The following is a 23918-nucleotide window of genomic DNA, read 5'->3' on the forward strand; positions in this document are numbered from 1 at the left end:
AAAACCTTTTAGACATAAATATGAGTGACCTCTTTTTGAACATATCTCTCTGGGCAAGGAAAACAACAGCAAAAATGAACAAGTGGGACTATATTAAGCTGAAAAGCTTCTGTACAGCAAAAGACACCATCAATAGAACAAAAAGGTACCCTACAGTATGGGAGAATATATTTGTAAATGACAGATCCGATAAAGGCTTGACATCCAAAATATATAAAGACCTCACATGCTTCAACAAACAAAAATTAAATAATCCAATTAAAACATGGGCAGAGGACCTGAACAGACAGTTCTCCAAAAAAGAAATACAGATGGCTAACAGACACATGAAAAGATGCTCCACATCACTAATTATCAGAGAAATGCAAATTAAAACTACAATGAGGTATCACCTCACACCAGTAAGGATAGCTGCCATCCAAAAGACAAACAACAACAAATGTTGGCGAGGCTGTGGAGAAAGGGGAACCCTCCTACACTGCTGGTGGGAATGTAAATTAGTTCAACCATTGTGGAAAACAGTATGGAGGTTCATCAAAATGCTCAAAACAGACCTACCATTTGACCCAGGAATTCCACTCCTAGGAATTTACCCTAAGAACGCAGCACTCCAGTTTGAAAAAGACAGATGCCCCCCTCTGTTTATCACAGCACTATTTACAATAGCCAAGAACTGGAAGCAACCTAAGTGTCCATCAGTATATGAATGGATAAAGAAGATGTGGTACATATACACAATGGAATATTACTCAACCATAAGAAGAAAACAAATCCTACCATTTGCAACAACATGGATGGAGCTAGAGCGTATTATGCTCAGTGAAATAAGCCAAGTGGAGAAAGAGAAATACTAAATGATTTCCCTCATATGTGGAGTATAAGGACAAAGGAAAAACTGAAGGAACATAACAGCAGCAGAATCACAGAGCCCAACAATGGACTAACAGGTACCAAAGGGAAAGCGACTGGGGAGAATGGGTGGGTACGGAGGGATAAGGGAGGGGGGAGAAGAAAGGGGTATTAAGATTAGCATGCATAATGGGGGCGTGGGACATAGGGAAGGGCTATACAACACAGAGAAAACAAGTAGTGATTCTACAACATTTTGATATGCTGATGGACAGTGACTGTAAAGTGGTTTGTGGGGGGGACCTGGTATAGGGGAGAGCCTAGTAAACATAATATTCTTCATGTAATTGTAGATTAATAATAACAAAAAAAAAAGAAAGAAAAGGAGGATTACTCCCTGATAGGATGAAACTAACTGTAAATCAACAATTAATGCATACTTTAAATATCCTTAATTTTGATCATTTAAAGGGTGTCAGATGATCAGCTATGGAAATACATTTTTCTGATAATATTCCTTTCTCTTAAAAAAAAAAGGCAGTTCCTGTGTGGTGATCTCCAATAAGTTCTTCACAATGGTATAAAGGGTATATCAAAGTGTGGACAAAGGGTTTGTTTGTGTTTATACAGAGGATCAAAGCCTAATTTGGCTACCCAGAAAAGGAATTAAGATATGATATGAAGAACAACTTCCAACATCAACGTTCTCTGGAAGAGTCATTCCAGAAGATGATCATCAAAAAACTTCAACAAAGATCCTGGTGCTGTTGCAGTTGTAGCTGCATTCATCACACTGGTTCCTAGATTTGCCATTGGAATGAAGAAGGAGATATCTAAGCTGTCCGGTGCATACAGTAAAACAACAAATTTGACTATCTATACTGTTAGAACTCAACCAAGAATTAGGAGAAGTGCAAGCTGCAGCGCTCCAAAATCTTGCGACTATGGACTATCTACTGTGAAAAGAACATATGGGATGTGAACAGTTCCCAGGAATGTGTTGTTTTAATTTGTCTGATTTTTCTCAAACTATTCAAATTCATTTAGACAATATCCATCATATCATTGATAAGTTTTCACAAATGCCTTGGGTGCCTAACTGGTTTTTTTGGTTTCACTGGATATGGCTGGTAATATAAGTCTGCTTTGGTTATGTAGCTGAATTCCTATTATGTTAATGTGTGCATGCAATTTAATTAGTAGTTTAAAACCTGTACACGCTTATGTTACACTACAAGAAGATATGTCAAAGAAATAATCAATCTTCCCATGTTTTCTTCCGCCTGCTACTTCTATGTCTTTTCTTCTCCATTCCTAATTACAACCCTTAAGTAGAATTCGTGCCTTATATCGAAATTACTGAGTGTCATAATTCTTCCAAGTGGTAAAGATACCTCAAGACAAATGCAGGACATAGAAGCCACAGGGCATAAATCTGCAAAGAAGTAAAAAGCTAACCTTTTCAAACAATATTGCTTCTCTCTCACTTACCAACTTTACATTTCCCTGTATGTCCCCGGAAGATGACTGGTTAGCTAGAGACGGGTAAGATTCCTCAAGGGAGGAACAACCTAAGACAGGCACAGTCACAGGGGGGCCATCAGGTGAGAAATGGGGATCAACAGAGGTGAGGCTTAAAACCTCATCCCCCCTGTTTTGAGAGAAATCTGCATCCGTGGATGTTTTGTTGCCCTTGTCTAGGTTGGATTAATACTTAGTCTATAGGCACAGACCTGATCATCTACATTTGCCCTCTTACAGCACTAAACTATGTTTTCTTCCTTTATCTTGCATCTATCTACCACTTCAGCATTTTATTAAAAAATAATAATAATAAGGGAGAAATGTGGAATTTACATATAAATCAAGTATAAAAATCAAATGAATATTCATATTTGACCTGATTGTTTATAGTTCATAATGCATGATCAGAACCAAAAGTTTCTGTGATAACTGCCCTTGCACTGTTCACCATGTAAGAACTTATTCACTATGTAAGAATTTGTTCACCATATAAGAACTTGTTTGTTATGCTTCAGAAGATTGGAGACTGTTGAGAATTAGGCTTGGGGTTGATTAATGATTGTGCATTGAGTCCCTTATACAGAATTTTATTGTTGTTAACAACCATTTGATCAATAAATATGAGAGATGCCCTCTCAAAAAAAAAATTCCAGTTATTCAAGGTCTGGAAGGTACCATGGAAATGACCTGAACTCTTGGCCTAAAATGATAACTGAGTAGTTAGTATTGCTATCATTACATGGTCCCATCCACCTCAATTTCTTTGTTACTGTCACAGCGTTATTTTTATCAATGGATATTCAAGAAAAGCTTGCCCTCATATCATTACAATATAGATTTTCTCAGTTCTCAAAACTGATAAACTGAAATTATTTCATCAAATTGAAAATTGGATTGATCGTATCATTATCACAGATTTAGTCATGGATCTTCAAGTGGCAATGAAGATCTAAAAATTCCAATTTAGCTATTAACCTTTGGATTAATAGTCTAGTGATATTCTGAACCAAGGAACTTGCTTTTCTTCAGAGTATCTTATATTTAAAATGTGTCTGATTTTTCAAAGGCAACCCTCAATATTTTTTTTCTCCTAATAGTTCATTTTCACATAACTAAGTACATAGATTGTGAAAAATTGTTTTTATCTCCTTTTCACTTAACATTTGCTCCTTTTAGTGTTACTCTATTTGTTGGAAAACAGCAGATTTTAAAATGTATTCTTTTATTTAAATCAAACATGATAATTAGATTTGTACTCTGAGAATGAAACTGAGTAAATAAATACAATTATGAATGTACTGTTTTGAATTAAGCAAAGGTCTGCTCTTATTAGGTTACCAAATTGGTAAATTAGAAATCATTCCTCCTGTCTTTGGCCTTATTCAGTCTGGGACACAGAAGTCATGAGTTTTAGAGTTTGGAAATTTTTTGTTTTTTAAATTCGGGAACTGACTAATGATGACATACTGACTCTCTTGCCATTTTTATCAATAGGATAAATACAAAAGTTTTTCTAACAGAGTATTAACTACCAAAGGAGGTTCTATCTTTTGCAGAACACAGAATAGCAATACCAGTTTATCGTTATGAAATCTTTAATAACATGAAGATTGTCATACTAGTAAAGATAGGAATCTTATTTTATTTTTCTCTAAAGCATTTAAAGATTCCTGATTCATGACATTTTTTCAAAACATGTCAGATGACATTCCAAATCCAATATAAAGCACTGTTTTAAAATTACTCATAAATCAGCATTTGATTTAATTATTTAAAAAATGATGTTAGCAGATGCATTTAAATTGAAACAATTTGCTTGGTTTGAGATAAACCTCAAGTAAATATTTTTGCTTAATCTGTGTTTCTGTCTGTGTACAATTTATGTACTACGTTGTTTTCAAATACACAGTTCTGTTTACAGAAAATTAAATATGAATCCTTTCAGTTTACTTAATACCAAGTACAGCAGATTCACAATCATGAATGGATTCTATTCATGCAAAGCCTTTTTTTTTTTGAGGCCTCCCAAGTGGGCATATTCAGTTTACTTCATTAAAAATCTCTCTTTACACAGTTACTAACCATTACTTACATGGCAGGTTATTTTGAAACTTCAATTAACCAGTTTTAAGGTTGTGTTTCATTGTCTTTTATGTTACTTTGTATATTTAGTCTTACTTAAGTTGGAAAAATATGGGTAAACACTTGTCAGTAATGTGAATGTGGCATGAAAGTAGAAGATTAAATCATTTAAACTTGTTTTGATTAAAAGGTTAAGCACTGCTTCAAGAACATGTGAGATGAACAAACTTAACCAAGGAAGTGAAAGAGCTATACCCTGAAAACTAGAAAACACTCTTAAGAGAAATTAAAGAGGACACTAATAAATGGAAATTCATCTCATGCTCTTAGCTAAGAAGAATTAATATTGACAAAATGGCTATCCTACCTAAAGCAATCTACAGATTTGATGCAATCCCTATCAAAATACCTATAGCATTCTTCAATGAACTAGAGAAAATAGCTCTAAAATTCATATGGAATGACAAAAGACCCTGAAGAGCCAAAGCAATCCTGAGAAGGAAGAATAAAGCAGGGTGAATTATGCTTCTTGACTTCAAGCTCTACTACAAAGCCACAGTAATCAAGACAATTCAGTAGTGGCACAAAAACAGACCCATAGACCAGTGGAACAGAATAGAGAGCCCAGACATAAACCCAAGCATATATGGTCAATTAATATACTATAAAGGAGCCATGGACATACAATGGGGAAATGACAGCCTCTTCAACAGCTGGTGTTGGCAAAACTGGACAGCTACATGTAAGAGGATAAAACTGGATCATTGTCTAACCCCATACACAAAAGTATACTAAAAATGGATCAAAGACCTGAATGTAAGTCATGAAACCATAAAACTCTTAGAAGAAAACACAGGCAAAAATCTCTTGGACATAAACATGAGCAACTTCTGCATGAACATACATCCCCAGGCAAGGGAAACAAAAGCAGAAATGAACAAGTGAGACTACATAAATAAAAAACTTCTGTACAGCAAAGGACACCATCAACAGACCAAAAAGACATCTTACAGTGTGGGAGAATATATTCATAAATGACATATCCAATAAGGGGTTGACATCCAAATTATATAAAGAGCTCACGCACCTCAACAAACAAAATCAAATAAGCCAATTAAAAAATGGGCAAAGAAGCTCAACAGATACTTTTCCAAAGAAGAAATTCAGATGGCCAACAAGCACATGAAAAGATGCTCCACATCGCTAGTCATCAGAGAAATGAAAATTAAAACCACAATGAGATATCACCTCACACCAGTCAGGATGGCTACCATCCAAAAGACAAACAACAACAAATGTTGGTGAGGATGTGGAGAAAGGGGAACCCTATTACACTGCTGGTGGGAATGTAAACTAGTTCAACCATTGTGGAAAGCAGTATGGAGGTTCCTCAAAAAACTAAAAATAGAAATACCATTTGACCCAGAAATTCCACTCCTAGGAATTTTCCCTAAGAATGGAGCAGCCCAGTTTGAAAAAGACTTATGTACCCCTATGTTTATCACAGCACTGTTTACAATAGTCAAGAGATGGAAGCAACCTAAGTGTCTATCAGTAGATGAATGGATAAAGAAGATGTGGTATATATACACAATGGAATATTAGTCAGCCATAAGAAGAAAACAATTCCTACCATTTGCAACAACATGGATGGAGCTAGAGGGTATTATACTCAGTGAAATAAGCCAGGTGGAAAAAGACAAGTATCAAATGATTTCACTCATCTGTGGAGTATAAGAACAAAGAAAAAACTGAAGGAACAAAACAGCAGCAGACTCACAGAATCCAAAGATGGACTAACAGTTATCAAAGGGAAAGGGACTGGGGAGGATGGGTGGGAAGGGAGGGATAAGGGGGAAAAAGGGGCATTACAATTAACACACATAATGTAGGGGGGCGGTGACACAGGAAAGGCAGTATATACAAAGAAGACAAGTAATGATTCTATAGCATCTTACTATGCTGATGGACAGTGACTGTAATGGGGTATGTGGAAGGGACTTGATAATAGGGGGAATCTAGTACCCATAATGTTGTTCAAGTAATTGCACATCAAGAATATCATAATAAAAAAAATTTTTTAAATATAGAATATGTGAGATTGGCATTCTCTCAAAATCAAGTGAAGCTGGCATGGAAAAAGTTGGTGCCATGATGCCAGCAAGAGTAATTGAGCATTACTAAGGATTTTTTTTCAGTAATACTGAAATTATTTCAGTAATACTAAATCCAGGTATAAGTTATATGACATAGTGTAAAAATTTATCAATAGTTGAATTTATAAACATGTCATTGGGATTTGAAACTTAATTGCATTAAAAAATGATGGGATGCTTCTAAGTTGTATAGAATAAAATTTATTTCTGATCTCCAGGTCCTTTTTTGACTATATAACTCTTAAATTGCAGCTTTATTTGGCTTTTAATCTGAAAAGATATGCCATGTGGTTTTTTTATTCACCAGAAATTATTTATGCTAATGATTTCCAAGAGATTTTATACTGATGTATCCTCAATTCCTAGAATGATAAATAGTACTCATAAGTGTTCAATATATATCAGTTAAATAAATTAATTTTAATAATTAGAATATTTACTTTGACTCATATGATATACTATCTGCTACAAATATTTACTGCTGTTTACAATAATTTCTTTTTTATATAAGCACATTTTCCCTAAATCTTTTCCCTCTCATTATTCTTACATTTTTTCTAAATGATGGTATAACATTATAGTAAAAATATGTTTTTAGCAATTCTAGCTTTACTACTAGATCAAAATTGTCTTCAACAACATTTTTGTAATTCCAAAAATTTCTTCTAAACCATCTACAGTAAAATAATAAAATTATTACATTATCTCTCCCTTAGTTTGCTGTTCTCTCTCAAGGACATATGAGAAAATAAATGTGTTTGTTTTCTTGCACCCACATTAATTCAGATCTAATTGTATTTGTACACTATTTTTTTTCAAATTGAACAAACAAGCACAAAGTATCTCATGGGTGTGGATCTTAATGAGCTGGTCAGTAAATGTGGTCCAGAACTCTGACTCTAATTTTGAGTGGGACTTGGTCAGGACACAGGAAAAAACTGGATCAGGCAGGCTAGAAACAGAATCATTCTACTTTGTTTATGCTCATTCACATACCCAATACTATCTACTAAGTTTAGGCCCTGAATTACTGCCCAAGATTGATGAGGTGTGCAAAACACCATGATCTGTTTCAAATTTTATTGGAGTAGAGAGTGAAGAACATGAATGATGCAATTAATATGGAGTGAAAGTACCAAAGGGAAGTGCAGACTGTTTTAGGGGGAAGGGAAGTTACAAGACAAAATGGGGGAAATAGGCTTAGCACACATTCAGGATCCCACATGTAAAGACCCAGAGGGCTCCCAGGTGAACCATTAAAGGGACACATTTTGGAGACCATGAACAGATTTCCAAGGTAGGATAAAAGGGTACCTAAGTGAGTATATTGTAATCCAGGCAAGAGATGATAAGAGACCCAGTAAAGGCAGTGCTTATCTTTACCAAGAGAAAAAGAACTGGGGGGCACTCAGTAGCCAGGGCTGCAAATTGCTTTGTCACTCTATGTGTGAATGTTCTAAGAATCTCGAATTCTTGAGTACTTAGGAGACAGTGAGTCCTGACTGACAGTTTCAATTTTAAATAACCTTTCCTTGGAGTTCTAGATTCACTTCTAATTGGCCTTCATACTAATCAGGGCAACTGAAAAAGTACTACTCTAATTTCCTGATCATTATTAAAGTCTTGAGTTTCTGCTGTTTGGGCCAGCGATAGGGTTAAGTAAGCTCAAGATTAAAATTCTTATCAACACTTCTTTTCATTGGAGTAGAAACTTGCAGTAACCAAGATGAGCCAGTGTGCACCCCGAGCTTTGAGTGTTCTCGCAATGAATCTACAGAGATGCAAGAGAATGGGCAGGATATTAAACGGCAGGAAAATACACCTGAAGCAGCCTACCATTAGAGTCAGACACACAAGGCGACAATTTTTGACTCTTCTGTTCTCTAACTTGGTAGATTATGGAGAATGGCTCAACTCATTTTTTGGCACTTGTCAATTGGACTAATAACAATAAACTCACAGGGTTACATGGGCATTTACTAAAATATTATATATTCACATATTAGATAAAATAATACGTAACAGCTTGTGTTTCTGTGACCAACACATTATATATGTTCAGTGAATGTTATTTTCCTTGCCAGCCCTTCCCTAGGAAAATACAGTAGAAACAGAAAAAGATTAATTTCAAAAGTCTTTCCATACTGGCCTTTGTAAATGCTGTTCCACTCATTGTTTCCTCTCTTCATTTGGCTAGCTGGTCTCAGCTTAGATGACCCTTACTCCAAAAAATCTTTCATACAGACTGAATTCTTTGTTCTTCTCTAGGTTCTGCAAACCTCTGTGTTTCATTAGACTGTCCCATAATAACTTATTTTATAGAATCACGCATTAGGCTGTAAACTGAGGGCAAGGAATATGTCTGACATCACTATTCCCTCAATGCCTGACATAGTGATAGACTCACTGTATACACCAAACCATGTTAACTGACTAATAGAATAAAACTGTTCTGGAAGGCAAATGGCAAAAATAATCCCATCATGTCACCACATATGGTAGGCTATGTCTATCTACAGTTCCTAACTATTCAAGTTACTTGATGGACTATGGTTCTAATACCAGTTACAATAGATGATATGTATGGATTACTGTCAGGTAGTTCTAATATTATAAATTTGAGATACTATTTAATTGCTGTACTTACTGGAACCAGTGGGAATAAGCCATACAGGTGTATTTCTAATAAACTGAGTTATAATTGAAATTATAATTTTTTCCCAAGCAGATCACTAGAGGCCTTTGAACATATCACTGAAAGGACAGACAGATTGCCATTTGATTTGAATACCTGGCTCTTAGACACAGATTGAGTTGGTTCTCATTGGTCCTTTTGCCCTAATATTATGACTATTTAATTGCAAATGACCTCAGATATTATTGACTTTATGTTTACCATCTAGATTTAAATGCAAAATGCATTGCTTAATATTAATATTTTTTGACTTGTAGTAGAAATCTTTGCTCCAGACCTGCATGAAATCAAGCTGTATTTGTTTCTGAACAACTTACTTAAAGAATGCTTCATTTTAGTTTTGCCATTATTTATCTCTGTCTCTCCTCCACGGGTGTTGTTGGTAAAATTAGTTTGCATTTCATACCTCAGGATTTTATGTTGCCATTAGAGTTGTAAAATGTTTTTACTCAGCACTACTAAGAACTGATGTTTTACCTCCCACTAATGGACCTTTAATTAGGCATTGTAATGAACCATTCTGTCATTCCTTCATTTATAGAGAGAAGATTTTGTATATGCAAGATACAATTTTGACAGAACACCAGGTCCACTGAACCTTGCCGACTCACATATAATGGATCCTAAATTTATTATGCTTTTGTCAGCTGTGGATTTATCATTTCAATGATACTGTCCACAGACTTATTTTGCTGCTGAAGAACAGCATCACAATATTGAAGGAATGTTTGTTGACATCTTGATCAACAACTCCTGGGGGCCAATTCTGACTATAATATTACTACTGCGGGACCTTGAGCAAGTTACTGAATCCCTGTCTAAGGATTAATTGGTTAATTTTAATAAGAGCTTTGCAGTTAAAGGTGGAAAGTGCTATGACTGCTAATAGTGATAATAAAATTATAATGCAGCCTTTTTATAATGCATCAGGCTCCCTCAGACTGTGATTCTATTAAGTTGCCAATTAAAATATAAGCTAACTGAATTTATTCTTTTAAGAATCCAAATTGCTATAATCATGGCCATATAGTATTTATTTATTTGTTTATTACCTGAGTTCAGAAAGAATCAAGAATGGTGATGCTTCAACTTAAAAAAAAATCAAGGAAAAAAAGGATTGATGTTCTATGAAGATGGACCAATTGGGACTGAGAAATAGCTCCATGCAAAAATACCAGATGGCTGTACCCTGATTAAATATAGCTTTTGTACATTAGGTTGATTGCTTTTTATTAACTTGTCTCCAAACTGATTTCATTTACTTATGTATGATTATTTATTTGTTCATTTTTTTATTTCACAACTGCTATAGTTGGTGGGTATAGTCTCAGAGAGGTCATCCCAAGCAAGGAGGAATGTGCACAATTAATACCACTCAGTAAAAGTGAATAGAGTCAGAAAGAGGTAAAGGGCAATGATTTGTGAATTCAGAAGAGAAAGAAATAGTTCAAACTGAGGGAGGATGTGAACAACTTTAAAAAGGAAATGGTGCTTAAGCTGGACAGACACAGAGAAATAGGATTTGACATGCAGAGATAAAGGTGAGAAAGCCAAAGAAAATGCACTTGAATGGAAGATATTAGCAAGGGGAAGTCACAGTGCCAGGTAAGTTGACAAATTTACTAGAATAAAGTAGAAGCTGCAAATACAGTTTGGATAGTAAGAAGGGTCTGCATTATGTAGGATGGTAGTTGGCATTGTCCCTGATTTGCTTGGAAATCATTTGGTATTTCAAGAATGGTGGAGCTGAAAAGAACAAAACAAAACACCCATGAATTAGTAGATGGCAGTCATGCTGGAATACTACACTCTGTTACTGGGAGAAAATGAGGATGTGGGCAGTATGTGAGTGGGGACACATGCATATAACTAGACTGTATTTGCCAGGTAAACTCTGCTGGCCTGTGACGTATATCATTTAAGAAATAAGTTAAGCAAGCCATGTGAAAAAGGGCATGGGGCTTTGGGTAGTGGCATCAGCATCAATTTGAAATTGAATCTGGTTGTAGCAGAAGTGGCCCCCTGCTTTAATATCAGGCAAAATACTTAATATTATTCTTGATCTCAACTAAGTCAGTGAATGTAGCCTGATTTTACGGTGTTTCATGTACTGTCTTTGATGACCAGAGAGCTAGGCCACTCTCTATAAGGTCCTCAATGAAATCAGTCTGGTGGCCGAATGTTTAAGTAACTTTTAAAGGTGTGGGTCCTGGATTGGATTGTGTGGATTTGAGTCCTGGCTCTCCCAGTTACTGTCATCTCCAGGAAACTTTATGCCTCCTAAGTAGTCTCCTCTGTAAAGTGAGAATAAAACAATACCTATCTCATTAGAAGGATTAAGTGAATTAATGGAATTAACAACAACAAAAAAAGAAGTAATTATAACATGCCTGGATGTAGAAAATCTCAGTAAATGTTACTGAGATGGAAATTTTTTTACAATGGATAAAATAGAAATGTAGCTGCTTTTCTGAGAATAGATATAGAGGGTACAGAGAAGAAGCATGGAAACATTAGCAATAATCCAGGTAAGAGATGCTGGTAACTTTAATGAGCTAGTAGAATGGAGGTAACAAAAAAGGATTCAGATTTTAGATATATTTCAAAGGATCTAGATGGGGAATAAAAGACAGGGGTCAAGAATGACTCAAAGATTTTGGACCTGAGGGAAAACTATGGTAGAAGCATTTTTGGGTGAGAAAATAAGGTTAATTTAGAGCCAAGTCAAGCTGTCAAATAGACATGTAGGTATAAAAATCTGGAATTTTCATAGGTTCAGCTAGAGATATAAATTTGGAATCATTTGTATGTGAGTGGTATTGAAAGACATGCAATTATTTGAAATCATCTAGGAAATATGTCTCAATCTTGATCACATATGTGAAACATTTGTAAAACTTTAAATAGATGCCCCATTGAAGACTAACAGAATCAAAATCTTTGGAGATGATGTTCGGGAAACTGTATTTTATAAAAGCTGTCAACGTCATTCCAATGCACAGAATTATACAGGGATCATAGCCTCAAGGAGAGAGTATTTCAGAGGAGAAAAGACATATGGGGACAGAGTCAACAGTCATTCCAACGTTTAATGGTCAAAAGGCCAGAGAGATAAGAAGAAACCAGCAAATGGCCCTGAGAAGCAGCAACCAGTAAAATGGTAATAAAACATGGGAGTCATAAACATAAAGATGAGTGAAGAAGGCATTTTAAGGAGGGAGTGATTAACTGCTGACTGGAGAAGTAAAATAAGAATTGAGACCTGACCATTGGGTATGACAAGATGGATGGCATTAAAATAAATTAATTAACTTGACTTTGTTTCAAGATGTTTCAATCAGAAGAGTGAAGATAAGCACTCAATTGGTCAAAAGAAAAATAGGCAGAGAGGAATTGTAGAGCGTAATAAATCTTTAGAGCAATGCTACTGTTAAAAAAAATGAGCAGGAAATGAAGTTGTATCAAGAAAGGGATGTGGGATAAGGCTATGCCTTTCAAGAAAGGCTAGGTAGACAGGAAAATGATAAAGCAGGAGAAAGCGGATGTCACTTCAAAGAGGTGTGTCCACGAATCAAGAGGGATCCAATATCTCCATGAATGGTACAGTTTTAGCGGTAGCATGCAGTTCCTATTTGTAAGAAGGAAAACAGAGAATATGGGTATAGGAAAAGTCATTTGAGGGATGCAGTGATGAGAACTTGTGGCAGTTCTCTTTGGACAACTTCTATTTTTATCAGTGAAGCAAGTTCCTCTGCTGAGTATGAAGTTGGGGAGGAGAAAGGGAAAGACTGAACAGATACATTCAGGAGGGTCAATGGATTAGTGAGGTACAGTAGAAGCATAAATGCCCATTTGAGATTAGTGATGAAAGTTCAAATGAGACCAGTCTAAATGATTGTCTGTGTTTCCTCAGTTGCATCCAGCAATGGGGCCCCAGTTGAGAACAGACTAAGACCAGATTTAACCATGGTTATGTCTTTTTTAGGAAAGTGCAATATAAGGGAGGAGGTTTATATACAAGGGAATGATTACAACAATGAACCGTGGAGTCTAAGCTGGGGAAGGAGGAAGCACAGAATCTTTAAAACAAGAAAAGGATGAGGAACAATGCAAGTAATTGTTGGAGTTGGGGTGACAGAGGAAGTGAACCTGAAAAAACAGAGGGTGGATGAATCTGAGATAAGGAGCATGAAGACAGAGCAATAAGAAAATTACTTCATGTGAACACCAAAGCCCACTGTCAGCCCGCCGTGGGGTGTTGCGCTAACTTACAGTACTGACATCTGTCTCCAGTGTGTTCAGGCTGGCAGTGACAGCGAGGCTGGTTCCCAGCAGTCACACTGCAGGTGCCTCCGTTTTGACAGAAGTCCTCACAAACGGTCTTTCCGCAATTGGGCCCAGTGAACCCCAGCGCACAACTGCAAGTGGGTCTCCCTTTGGAAAAAAAATAGGTAAAAGAAAGCAAATCATTTCTCTGAAATGGCTTAATTTTCATGGAATCCTCACTAGAAAGATTCATGAAGCTAGGATTTTGGTTAAGGTTTGTCAGTTACTTAATCTGTGACTTGAAGCAGTAACACAAGCTCTTTGGATCTCTGCCTTCCCATGTTTCAATGCAGCCTAGATTAGAAGATAACCCAGGTTCACATCAGGTGAAATAAAGCTCGTTTTATGAATAATTATACAAGCATACATGTATTTTATACTTTAAAGTACTTGGGTTATTCTTTGCACTTCTCTTTTCATGTCCATTTTAGTTTTTTAATTATTTGGGTCGACTATATTAATCATTAGAACATAAAACAGAGACAATCATATTTCCCAGCGTTCAATCATCACATACTAATCATTACTGAATCTACGCCAAGTATAAAAGTAGACTTTTTATAAATAAGTATAAGTTTGAAGAGTGTGTGTCATCTAGAAAACATTTGTGAACATTAGTATTTTATTTGATTTAAAGACACAAACTACATTTGGTATATTAGCACTTACGAAGTCCAATTTTATTTCATTTTGCTTGATTTTTTTATTCATGGTGAAGAACTGCCACTGATAGTCTAGTAAGATAATTAGTCTAATGTTAACAACACTCCACAACAAATTTGATGGATCATCTTCAGATATTTTTCTTTATTTTCTCTGTGGGAACTAACATTGCAATGAAAGGCAAACAATCCTCTAAGGTGTTTTGAACATAACAGTTTACTCTTATATCAGGAATTAGTCTCTCTAACTGCCTGGACTGCCAAGGACAAAGTAGAAAGTGGAACAGAGAACTAACTCTGCAGGAAAGTGAAAGAAAACAAAACAAGATTAATGGCTATCATTTGCAATGGGGAAAGAATAAGGTTTAGAAGTTGCACAAATGGAAAGAAATAAAAAGAGAGAATAAATAAAAAATTCATTATAGATGTCAATTAACTAGGATTCAGGAAATTGTCACTCAGTTGACTAGTATCAGAGACTATCCAACCACCTCCTCTCTAACTTCTGTAGACATGAAGGATAATTAGAAGGATCATAAAAAATGCACGAGTATAAGGCTTCAGCCTTGAAGTATGAAAGTACTGTAAGTTTTCTCTGTTGGCATAGATTCTACATTCTACATCGAAGGACAATTCCACATTTTTGATAAGCATTCTTAAATGAATAAAATGGCTCCAAATAAAATTCACCTGCATTTCCAAGAGAATAAATAAACTGCAGTTCCACAGTTTATTTTATTTTACTTTGAAAGGGCTCCACAAACTTAAAAATGCTAGAAGCTATTGTTCTCAAAGAAGAAAGTTACAGACATTTTTTATAGTGAGTAGCATTGCTTTAAACCTTGTTTATAAATATTACTAGTTTGGTGGCAGAGAAATGCTATTAATAGGTTGAGAAACAAGGTAAACTGTTATACTTTAAAAGCTGAGTAACCTCATATTTTCCATTGCCAGAAAATGTCTTTAAAACTTTAAGCTAAATATTTTTCTTATTCATGTCAGTGGATTTTCTAGTTGTTGCTTACATACAGACAAAATATCTTCACTGAAACAATAATGGGTGAAAAATGAAGACAGAATGAACAGAATAATAGTGCTAGAAGATGAGGGTAGGTAATTGTTAGAACATTGTTACTAAGGAAAAGCTAAGCCCTGAACAGAAGGAATAGTACTTCATCAGCAAGAACCAGTAGATGATTTACAGAGAAACAGAATAAACAGGTTCTCAGTTAACATGAGCTAAATGTGAAGCAAAGTATACAGAAAATGCAGGAGAAATCAAAACACTTTAAAACAATCAGAAAAAGTGCCATAAGGAGGTAGGATTTAAACACTGCAGATATATGTTTTTCTACACTACTTTCTAGTTTTTTCTCTTTTTAATGAGCATTGAAAAAAATTAAAATGATTGAAGTTAAAAGAAACAAACACAGCTCAGCAAGGCACTTGAAAAGCCCTCCATTCCAGTCAGTCTGAGAAATGACCTCAGACTTTTACCGCATCTGCAGCTGTTTTGAAACTAGGGCAGATTGACCAGGTTGTCCCCTCACCGCCAGCATATGCCTCTCATCATTTAGATTTTGGCCGAATTATTTTCAAAAAGCTCCTCTTGCTCTTCCTTTGAAAAGATTTCTTTTTGACAAGTAGAAACTTCATATTCATGGGAATATTATCTAACTTAAAACAGTATGGTGATAAAGCAGATCTTCCGTTTGCTGATGGGAAATTAATCATCTGCCACAGAATTTTATAATGGACTCCATGTAATATTTTCAAGAATCTCTCTGGGGGCACCCTAACAAGTTGCATGGACTCATTAATAAGTATGTTTTTAGGGAGCTGAATTTCATTTTGACATTTGAAAAGGAAGCAGCACTATTACAAGGACTGAGGTATAGACTGACAGCAGTGGTGCATCCAGGGAGCAGGAGCTGACAGCCTGCAAGGGGAGCGCAGTCAGGAAGAGCATCAACTGACCTGGGGAAGGAGGGAGAGGAGCTGTTCTTGGCCCTCATCGGTCTAGTTTCTGTAGAATTCTTAGCTCAGATCTTAAGAGTGTAGGTTGTCAGACTGCCTGGATTCATAGACTATCTGAGCCAATTACCGTGGGCAAATAACACCTCTCTGCTTATTTCCTCATGTGAACAATGTGGATAATAATAGTACCACCCTATGTTATTGTCTAGAATCAGGTAGGACAAATGTGATGATACATGCAAAGCATTCTAATTGTACCAGGCACATAGAAAACAATGTTACATTTTAGCTCTGATTATCACTATTATTCCCACTGCGTGAGATACCTCATTTACAGGTATGACTTTATAACTGTGTCTACAAAGGCACTGAAACATTCCAGGAACAACCTTCTGACTTTTTTCTTAAATTACACATTTTATCTCAGCTATTTATTTAAGATTATTATATTTTATTTATTTTTATTTATTATATTTTATTATATTTATTTTATTTATTAATTATTATTTAAGATAAATTATAAAATTAAATTTGAATTTTTTTGGTATGGCAGTAAGGAGACAGAGCAGGAATTCTCCATCACTCTCTTAGATTCCAATAGTTTCAAGCTGTAGAAGTGGTACATCTTTGAAATTAAAAAAAAAAATCTACACTCACTGCTTCCAGTTCTACGAGTATATGACAAAATAAAGTCTTTGATCACAAAGTCACATTCCAATCCTTCACAGAGCTTAGAGTTTTTTTTTTTAATATACAAAATAATGTGTCCTAACTTGTTATGCCTCTTTGTTCCCTTAGAGGACAGGCCAAATGCCTCAATTTGTGGGTATTGCTCATGTCAATCAGTAGTGACTCTTTGGTATTAAGACATGTTGGGAATGGAGGACTTAATGTGTGGCATTGTCTTTACTATATATTGATGCACTCTTGCAAAGCTTATCTCTACTCTCTTAACTTCTCAATCCACTGATTTCTTCTTCATTGTCATCTTCCTCAATAATTTTTTCCATAATTTTACTTTTATTAACACCAAAGACTAATGAAAATTGTCTCCACTTGGCTTTTAAAAGCATCAGCGCTACTGATTTCATTATCTTTTTCTGACTGTTCTTCTACACTTGCCTTTATTTTTTTCTTTCTGTCTCTAGAAAAATGTTTTTCCAAATTTCTTTCTGGTGATTATCCAATTTTATGGCTTCAATAATTACCTCTCTGCCTGAATGTTTCTGTTTCAAGTTTCCTACTCCGGGTTTATTCTCCTTCCTAGATGCCAGACCTTCCTTTTCGCCCCTTATTGTATGTGTGAGTGTGGATCTCCCTGGCTGCTGATTAGATTTATCAACTACTCCCATAACTCCCCAAGGGAGAAAATTCTCCTCCCACTGTCCTCAGAGGAATAGATGATTTCTGTAGACTGGAGGTTGTTACAGTGCATGGCCTACTCCATATTCCAGTTCAACACTGTACATTTAGTAAAGTGCCTTATCAGATGCATACAAAAAATGGAGATTGCTTTATTTACCTTGCTTTTGTTCATAGATAAATGGAAACTGGAGGCAAAAATTTAATTTTTGTAATAAGGTGATAGTAATGCCTACCATGTGCTGCTAAAACATCTGGTACAATGCCACATAGTAAGTACTTAATTACTGGTAGATTTATTATTAGTAGTTGTATTGGTTTTATTATTATTATTATTAAACAATTTATCATCTTAGGTTATTATTTGAACTTGACTGAATACATATGCTTTTATTAAGAAACTCCACATGGAATTCTGATGTACACTTTTCCCCATATTTATTTGTTTGGACATAACATAGCAAATATACCAGTTCAGAATAATATATTTTAAAATATATAACAACTGAATATTTTGTTACATAGATATGTAAATACAATATCATAATGATTTAACGTTTGTATCTGTTAAATGAACATTACATTTATATGATTTGGTTCCAGTTTACTTTTAGATAAATGGACCTGCTTAACTATATGTTATTTTTAGATATACAGTCATAGCAATTTTTCTGATCTGAGCAGACAATGCTCCTGATTTTCAGTGATAATAGGTAATGTCTTAGAGAACTGATTTTAGGATAATCTAGGCTATCAGATTCCATTTTTTTCTTACTTAACCACTCCAGTTCACATCTGAAAAATACTAGAGTAAATGCTATAAAGTGAGAAGAATAAATAATTAAAGAATTAAATATATCAAGTGTTATTCATCAGTATAATTTAATGAATATTATATGATTTTAAGTAGGCAAAATAACTTCTTTGCTCAATATTGGACAAAGTATCACTCTTTTTTCTATACAAACACAATATGAAAATGTGGTTGATTGCCCCAAGAGAATGTAAACAAAATTAATTACATGTGAACTTCCTATGACACAGTGATTATGTTTATTATTTCTGAAACATAGATAGCTGTTAGTGAACATTATAATCAGTTCTCTTTTTAAGCAGTTTATTTGAATTAATACTAATTTGTGTATGGAATCATGCTGGTGCTTAGAAATTTTTGTCCCTAGTTATGATGTTTTATACCAAACTAGTCTTCTGTATGTAGTTACTGCTTAGTTCAAATAGTCTGATAAACACATTGAGTGTAAGTTATAGCACTTAACTGACACTTAAACTGCAAAGCATATTTACAAATGTTTACATTTAATGTTCTTCTATGAAAATACTATATCAAAGTTACATACTCTTTATTCACAACATTTTTATATTTGGACAAAAGCCACATTCTTGTTCCCTTATACAAAATTAAAAAACAAACAGAAGGATGAATCACCACAGCATTGTTTCAGTTAGTTACTAGGCTGCAACCAGAAAGCCTATCTTCTGACCTCTTATCCCCCAAGGCTACTCTCCTTTGTGAAATCTGTCTTAGATTCAGATAATAAAAGTTTTGAATACTTTAAAAATTTGCTAGTCTTTTTGATAAAAAGATTTGACATTCTACTTTTCCACTTAATGTTTTCCTGGACTGAAAGTGAGTGCCCATTTACACAAAATTTTGGCAAGTTGACTATATAGCTGTCGGGTTGTCTCAAGTATCACAAAGATTACGGAGAACTATTCAGCAAACCCTGACAAGAAAAGGAAGAACTGTGTTCTTTACCTAGCTGCCTTCCAGGAACCATTTAATATATTCTGACATGTTTCAAATTATAGGTCACAATCTATTTAGACTTCTGGAAAGTTCATTTTCAGGTAGCATTGTGGAAATGAAGCTGAAACATTTTTGTCTTTTCTGTGAATACAGGTAAGCCCACTCAAGTCTTCTTATATTAGCCTAGAGAGCCATAAGACTAAATATTTTAGAACTACCCTCACCATATGGTCCAAATGAATCAGCAACTGTGATTCATGAAGCCGCAGCAGAATTACAGAGAATCTTACTTTCATTGTCAACTAGGTTTGTTGTGAACATTCAAGGACTGAGAGAAGTGTCTAATAGTAAGCAGTCTGATATATATACATATTAATTATCATGATCCAATAATAAATATTGTTACTTTAATTTCTAATAGTTATTGTTACTTTAGTTTCTGATTCTAACAGTCATGCATATTAATTGTGGAATACTTGGAAAATAAAGTATAAATATCTATTTCTTCATATAGACTCTATGAATTTTTTTTCATATTGGGTTCATATAAGCTGTTTCATTTCTTGTTATTTTTAACTTTAAAAGATAATGTGAATATTTTTCTATAGTGTTATATATTCTACAATTGTGGTTTTGTTATAGCATTCATATTTTAGATATGTCTTATAAATTAACTATGTGAATTCAGGTGTTTATATCCAATTTTATATTATAAATAACACTACATTGAACATTTTGACTTTTATTATTTTGTAATCCTTGAGATATGTTTCTAAAAGTGACATTGTTTAGTTAAAGGACATTGAAACTTTTAAAACTCTTGCCGAACATTTCAAAATTGCTTGCTGTAAGCTTTGGGCCATGGGCACTTTCTTCTGGTGGTGATTTAAGAATGATGGTTTCAATCAATCCTGCTTACTCTTGATGCAAAAGAACAAAGTACCTAGGAATAAATTTAATTAAGGAGTTGAGAGACCTGCATGCTGAATGCTACAGGGCATGATGAAAGAAATTAAAGACAACAAAATAAAGGGAAAGCTGTTCCATGCTCATGGACAGGAAGAATCAATATTACTAAAATGATCATACTGCCCAAAGTAATCTATAGATTCAATACCAATGGCATTTGAATGGTATTTGAATACCAAGATTTAAATACCAATGGCATTTTTCACAGAATTAGAGCAAATAATTCTTAAATTTTTATTGACTATAAGAGCCTGAACAGCCAAAGCAATTTTGAGGAAGAACAAAGCTGGAGGCATCATGCACTCTGATTTCAAATTAAACTATAAAGTTATAGTAATCAAAACTGTATGGTAGTGGCATAAAAATAGATACATGGATCAATGGAACATACTGAGGGTACAGCAATCAGTCCATACTTATGTGGCCAATTAATTTATGACAAAGGGGGCAAGAATATACAAAAGGGAAAAGACAGTCTCTTCATTAAATGTGGATGCGAACACTGAACAGCTACATATAAGGAAATGAAACTGGACCACTGTCTAAACCTTATACAAAGGTAAACTCAAAGTGGATTGAAGACCTGATATAAGACCTGAAACTATGAAAGTCTTGAAAGAAAACAGGCAGTAAACTCTTCAACAACTGGCATTAGTAGTTTTTTTCTGGTTATGTCTCCCTAGGCAAGAGAAAGAAAAACAAAATAAGCAAGTGGGTCTGCATCCAACTAAGAAGCTTCTGCAATGCAATTAAAACCATAAGCAAAACATAAACTCAACATAGTGAATGGGAAAGTTTATTTGCAAATCATATATCTGACAAAAATATCTAAAGAACTCATACAGTTCAGCAAAAACACAAAACCCAACAATCTGTTTTTTAAGAAACAGTAATAAGAAAGGATCGGTATAATATTCTATGGAAGAAAAAAAGAAAGAATTCTGATTTCATCTATGTTTGACTTGGCTCCTTATCCACCTCTTCCTCCTTCCTCTTTTCTCCTTCCCTCTTCTTCTTTTGGGTATGTTTGTGTGCATGTGTGTGTGAGACTTGTCACCTGCCATTTATTTCTTATGCTTTCTGTTTTTTCCTACTTATTTTGTCATAGTTATATATCCCTATGTCACTTATTTGTTAAATTATATGCACTGTGTGATATTTTAAATACTATGTTCTCAACTTAATATTGTCTTGGATTCTTAAAAAGCAAGTAGGAACAAATATCCACTTCTTATCATTTCCTAAATATAATCAATATCTATGTTAAGGGAGTGAGGACACCAAGCTTGCGTTAATAAAAAGTAAAAGAAAAGCAAAGATGGGGAGTTTAAATGTATGTTTACCCTTTATAAGATGTTATTTAGGTGACTGTGTACTTTACATCCTATATAAAAGTGTTAATTAGATGACTGTATACTTGACCTAACTTGTAAAATTCACATATGTGAATTGAGAGACATCAGTATGTTTGCTTCATCATCAGTTCTGTGATATTTCAAGACTGTCTAAAAGCTTGCCTTTGAGCAAATATTTGTGGGGCAGTCACATATGCTATGATCATATTTGGGGCAGTGGCCTGGACAGAAATATTTGAATGAATGAGATGGAAAATTCTATCTGTTGCCTATTATTGTAAGAGCCCTTCTTATTGCAGTGAAAATATTTTGATTTTTTCTCTTTCCTCAATAGGGGGCTCTTTCCTCCTGCTTCATTTCTGGGAACAAAACTTTTCACTGCCAAGTCCACAGATGTGGTGACAGAGAGTTAGAGAGCTTCTGCTTTCTTTATGTTGTATTCATTCAAATAATTCAGTACAAATATATTGCCTACTATAAAAAATTGCACTGTCACCTCTTCACTTAGCCAGTTCTGCTTTTTTATATTTTCAAAGTCCCCAAATTAAAATTTGCCTTCTCTTCTGCATAACTCCCAAACTTTATGAGTGGGAGCATTTGGGTATATTATCCCAAATTTACAGTTCATCCTGCTCTGTTCCTCTATATCAATATATCTCTCTATCTATATATAATGAAAACTTGATTCATGAAATACTAAAAATCTAAGACCTCTAAGAGTAAGGAAAATAACAGTGTGAGCATATCTTTGAGAATAAATATTCACAAAAGTGAAGATTATTGTAAATATAGTTAATTACATAAATATACTAATGTTATCCATGATGAAAAAGATTCATAAATGATTCTGTGTTTTCTATGATAGAATGACTGAATAATTCAATCTTTACTCTCATTTCCTTAATTTTGCCCAAGGCAAAGTTGATCTTAAATCTTTCCTCCTATGAACAGGTCTTAAAATGAACTGCATGAACCTTGGTTGATATAATCAATGTCAAACTATTTCATTTTCTAGTACTTGCCTATATGAATATAGCTCACATTTTATTTTTAGACTTCTTTAAAAAGATGCCTTAAGGAATTAAGAAAACTCATTCTCACATGCAAAATTTTAATTATGCCTCTCAGATGTGTGCTTTTAATTAACTGGTGACATTTCCTTTGTTCAATTATTATAGTTCTCTACAACTGTCATCAACTTATAAATTTTAATTAAGGCTGCCCCAAACCCTAGTTATATAGTGTCCACATAGGAATTTGCCAAAAGGCTCAACTGTAAGTAAACCAACAATGAATAAATCCATGAATTGCCCACTGGGATTTGTTGAACAAATTAACATTTGTGTGGAGATAATGAGGTTCTATAGTCCATAACACCAAACAACATCAAAAATTTGTTTTAAGTGAAAAAATCTTTGTAGATGGTTTAAATGGGTATTGTATTATTATTAACTATTAGGTGCTATAAGATAATAAACTACATGGCTGTATCTCAGGTTGAATCACATGAATACTCCTTATATTACTAATTTGAAATATAAAATTTTTTTCTGAACATATTGTTTATGTAAATCAAAATCTAATAATTTCATGCATAGATAAAGTTGATATAGATTTTATGAAAGCAGCAAAGTCTGGAGAAACAATTTGAACAAAAAATCACCTGTTTGTAACACCATGATTTTTATTATCTTAGTGAGAAAAGTTAACTAATAAAGCCTCTAAACAATTCATTTGCATAAGAAAAGCTTCTTCCATAAAGGAAATGGTATCTGTGTTACTAAGATACAATTATAGGTCATATCCTTTTAGCACACATTTATTGGATTCTCATTTGCATATTCAGTGAAGGTCTCAGCACTACAGTTTCTCCTACAGCAATAGAACATACTGTTCTGAATGGACTAGCTTCTCTTAGACAGAGTAAAAATATATAATAAGAACTTGTGTATTTTTATTTCAATCAACCTGCTGAATATTTTTTCAGAATTCTATTAAGTAGTTAGAATACCTTAATTATCAATTAATCATAAGCCAAAAATATATATAGACCTGAAATTATCAAACTTAAAGAAATAGTAATGCTTTTAGCATTGGAATGCAAATCAGAAACAGCTTGACTCTTCTGAATTACACTGAAAATGTTTCTTTAGGTAACTCTTTCAGTTAGCATTATGCTAAATATTTCAAAGA

General features: G+C 34.3%; 1 protein-coding gene across 5 annotated transcripts in view; it reads right to left on the bottom strand.

Annotated features, from left to right (window-relative positions):
* Positions 1-23918, bottom strand: part of LRP1B (LDL receptor related protein 1B) — a 1876014-nt gene that overhangs the window by 61577 nt on the left and 1790519 nt on the right. For all 5 annotated transcript variants that reach the window (XM_073241389.1, XM_073241391.1, XM_073241392.1 and 2 more), the window contains one exon: positions 13579-13740. In XM_073241389.1, coding sequence (XP_073097490.1) covers positions 13579-13740 — 162 coding nt within the window. The remainder of the gene's footprint in view (positions 1-13578; positions 13741-23918) is intronic.

The sequence above is a fragment of the Manis javanica genome, chromosome 7, assembly GCF_040802235.1.
Source record: "Manis javanica isolate MJ-LG chromosome 7, MJ_LKY, whole genome shotgun sequence".
Classification (NCBI taxonomy): Eukaryota; Metazoa; Chordata; class Mammalia; order Pholidota; family Manidae; genus Manis; species Manis javanica.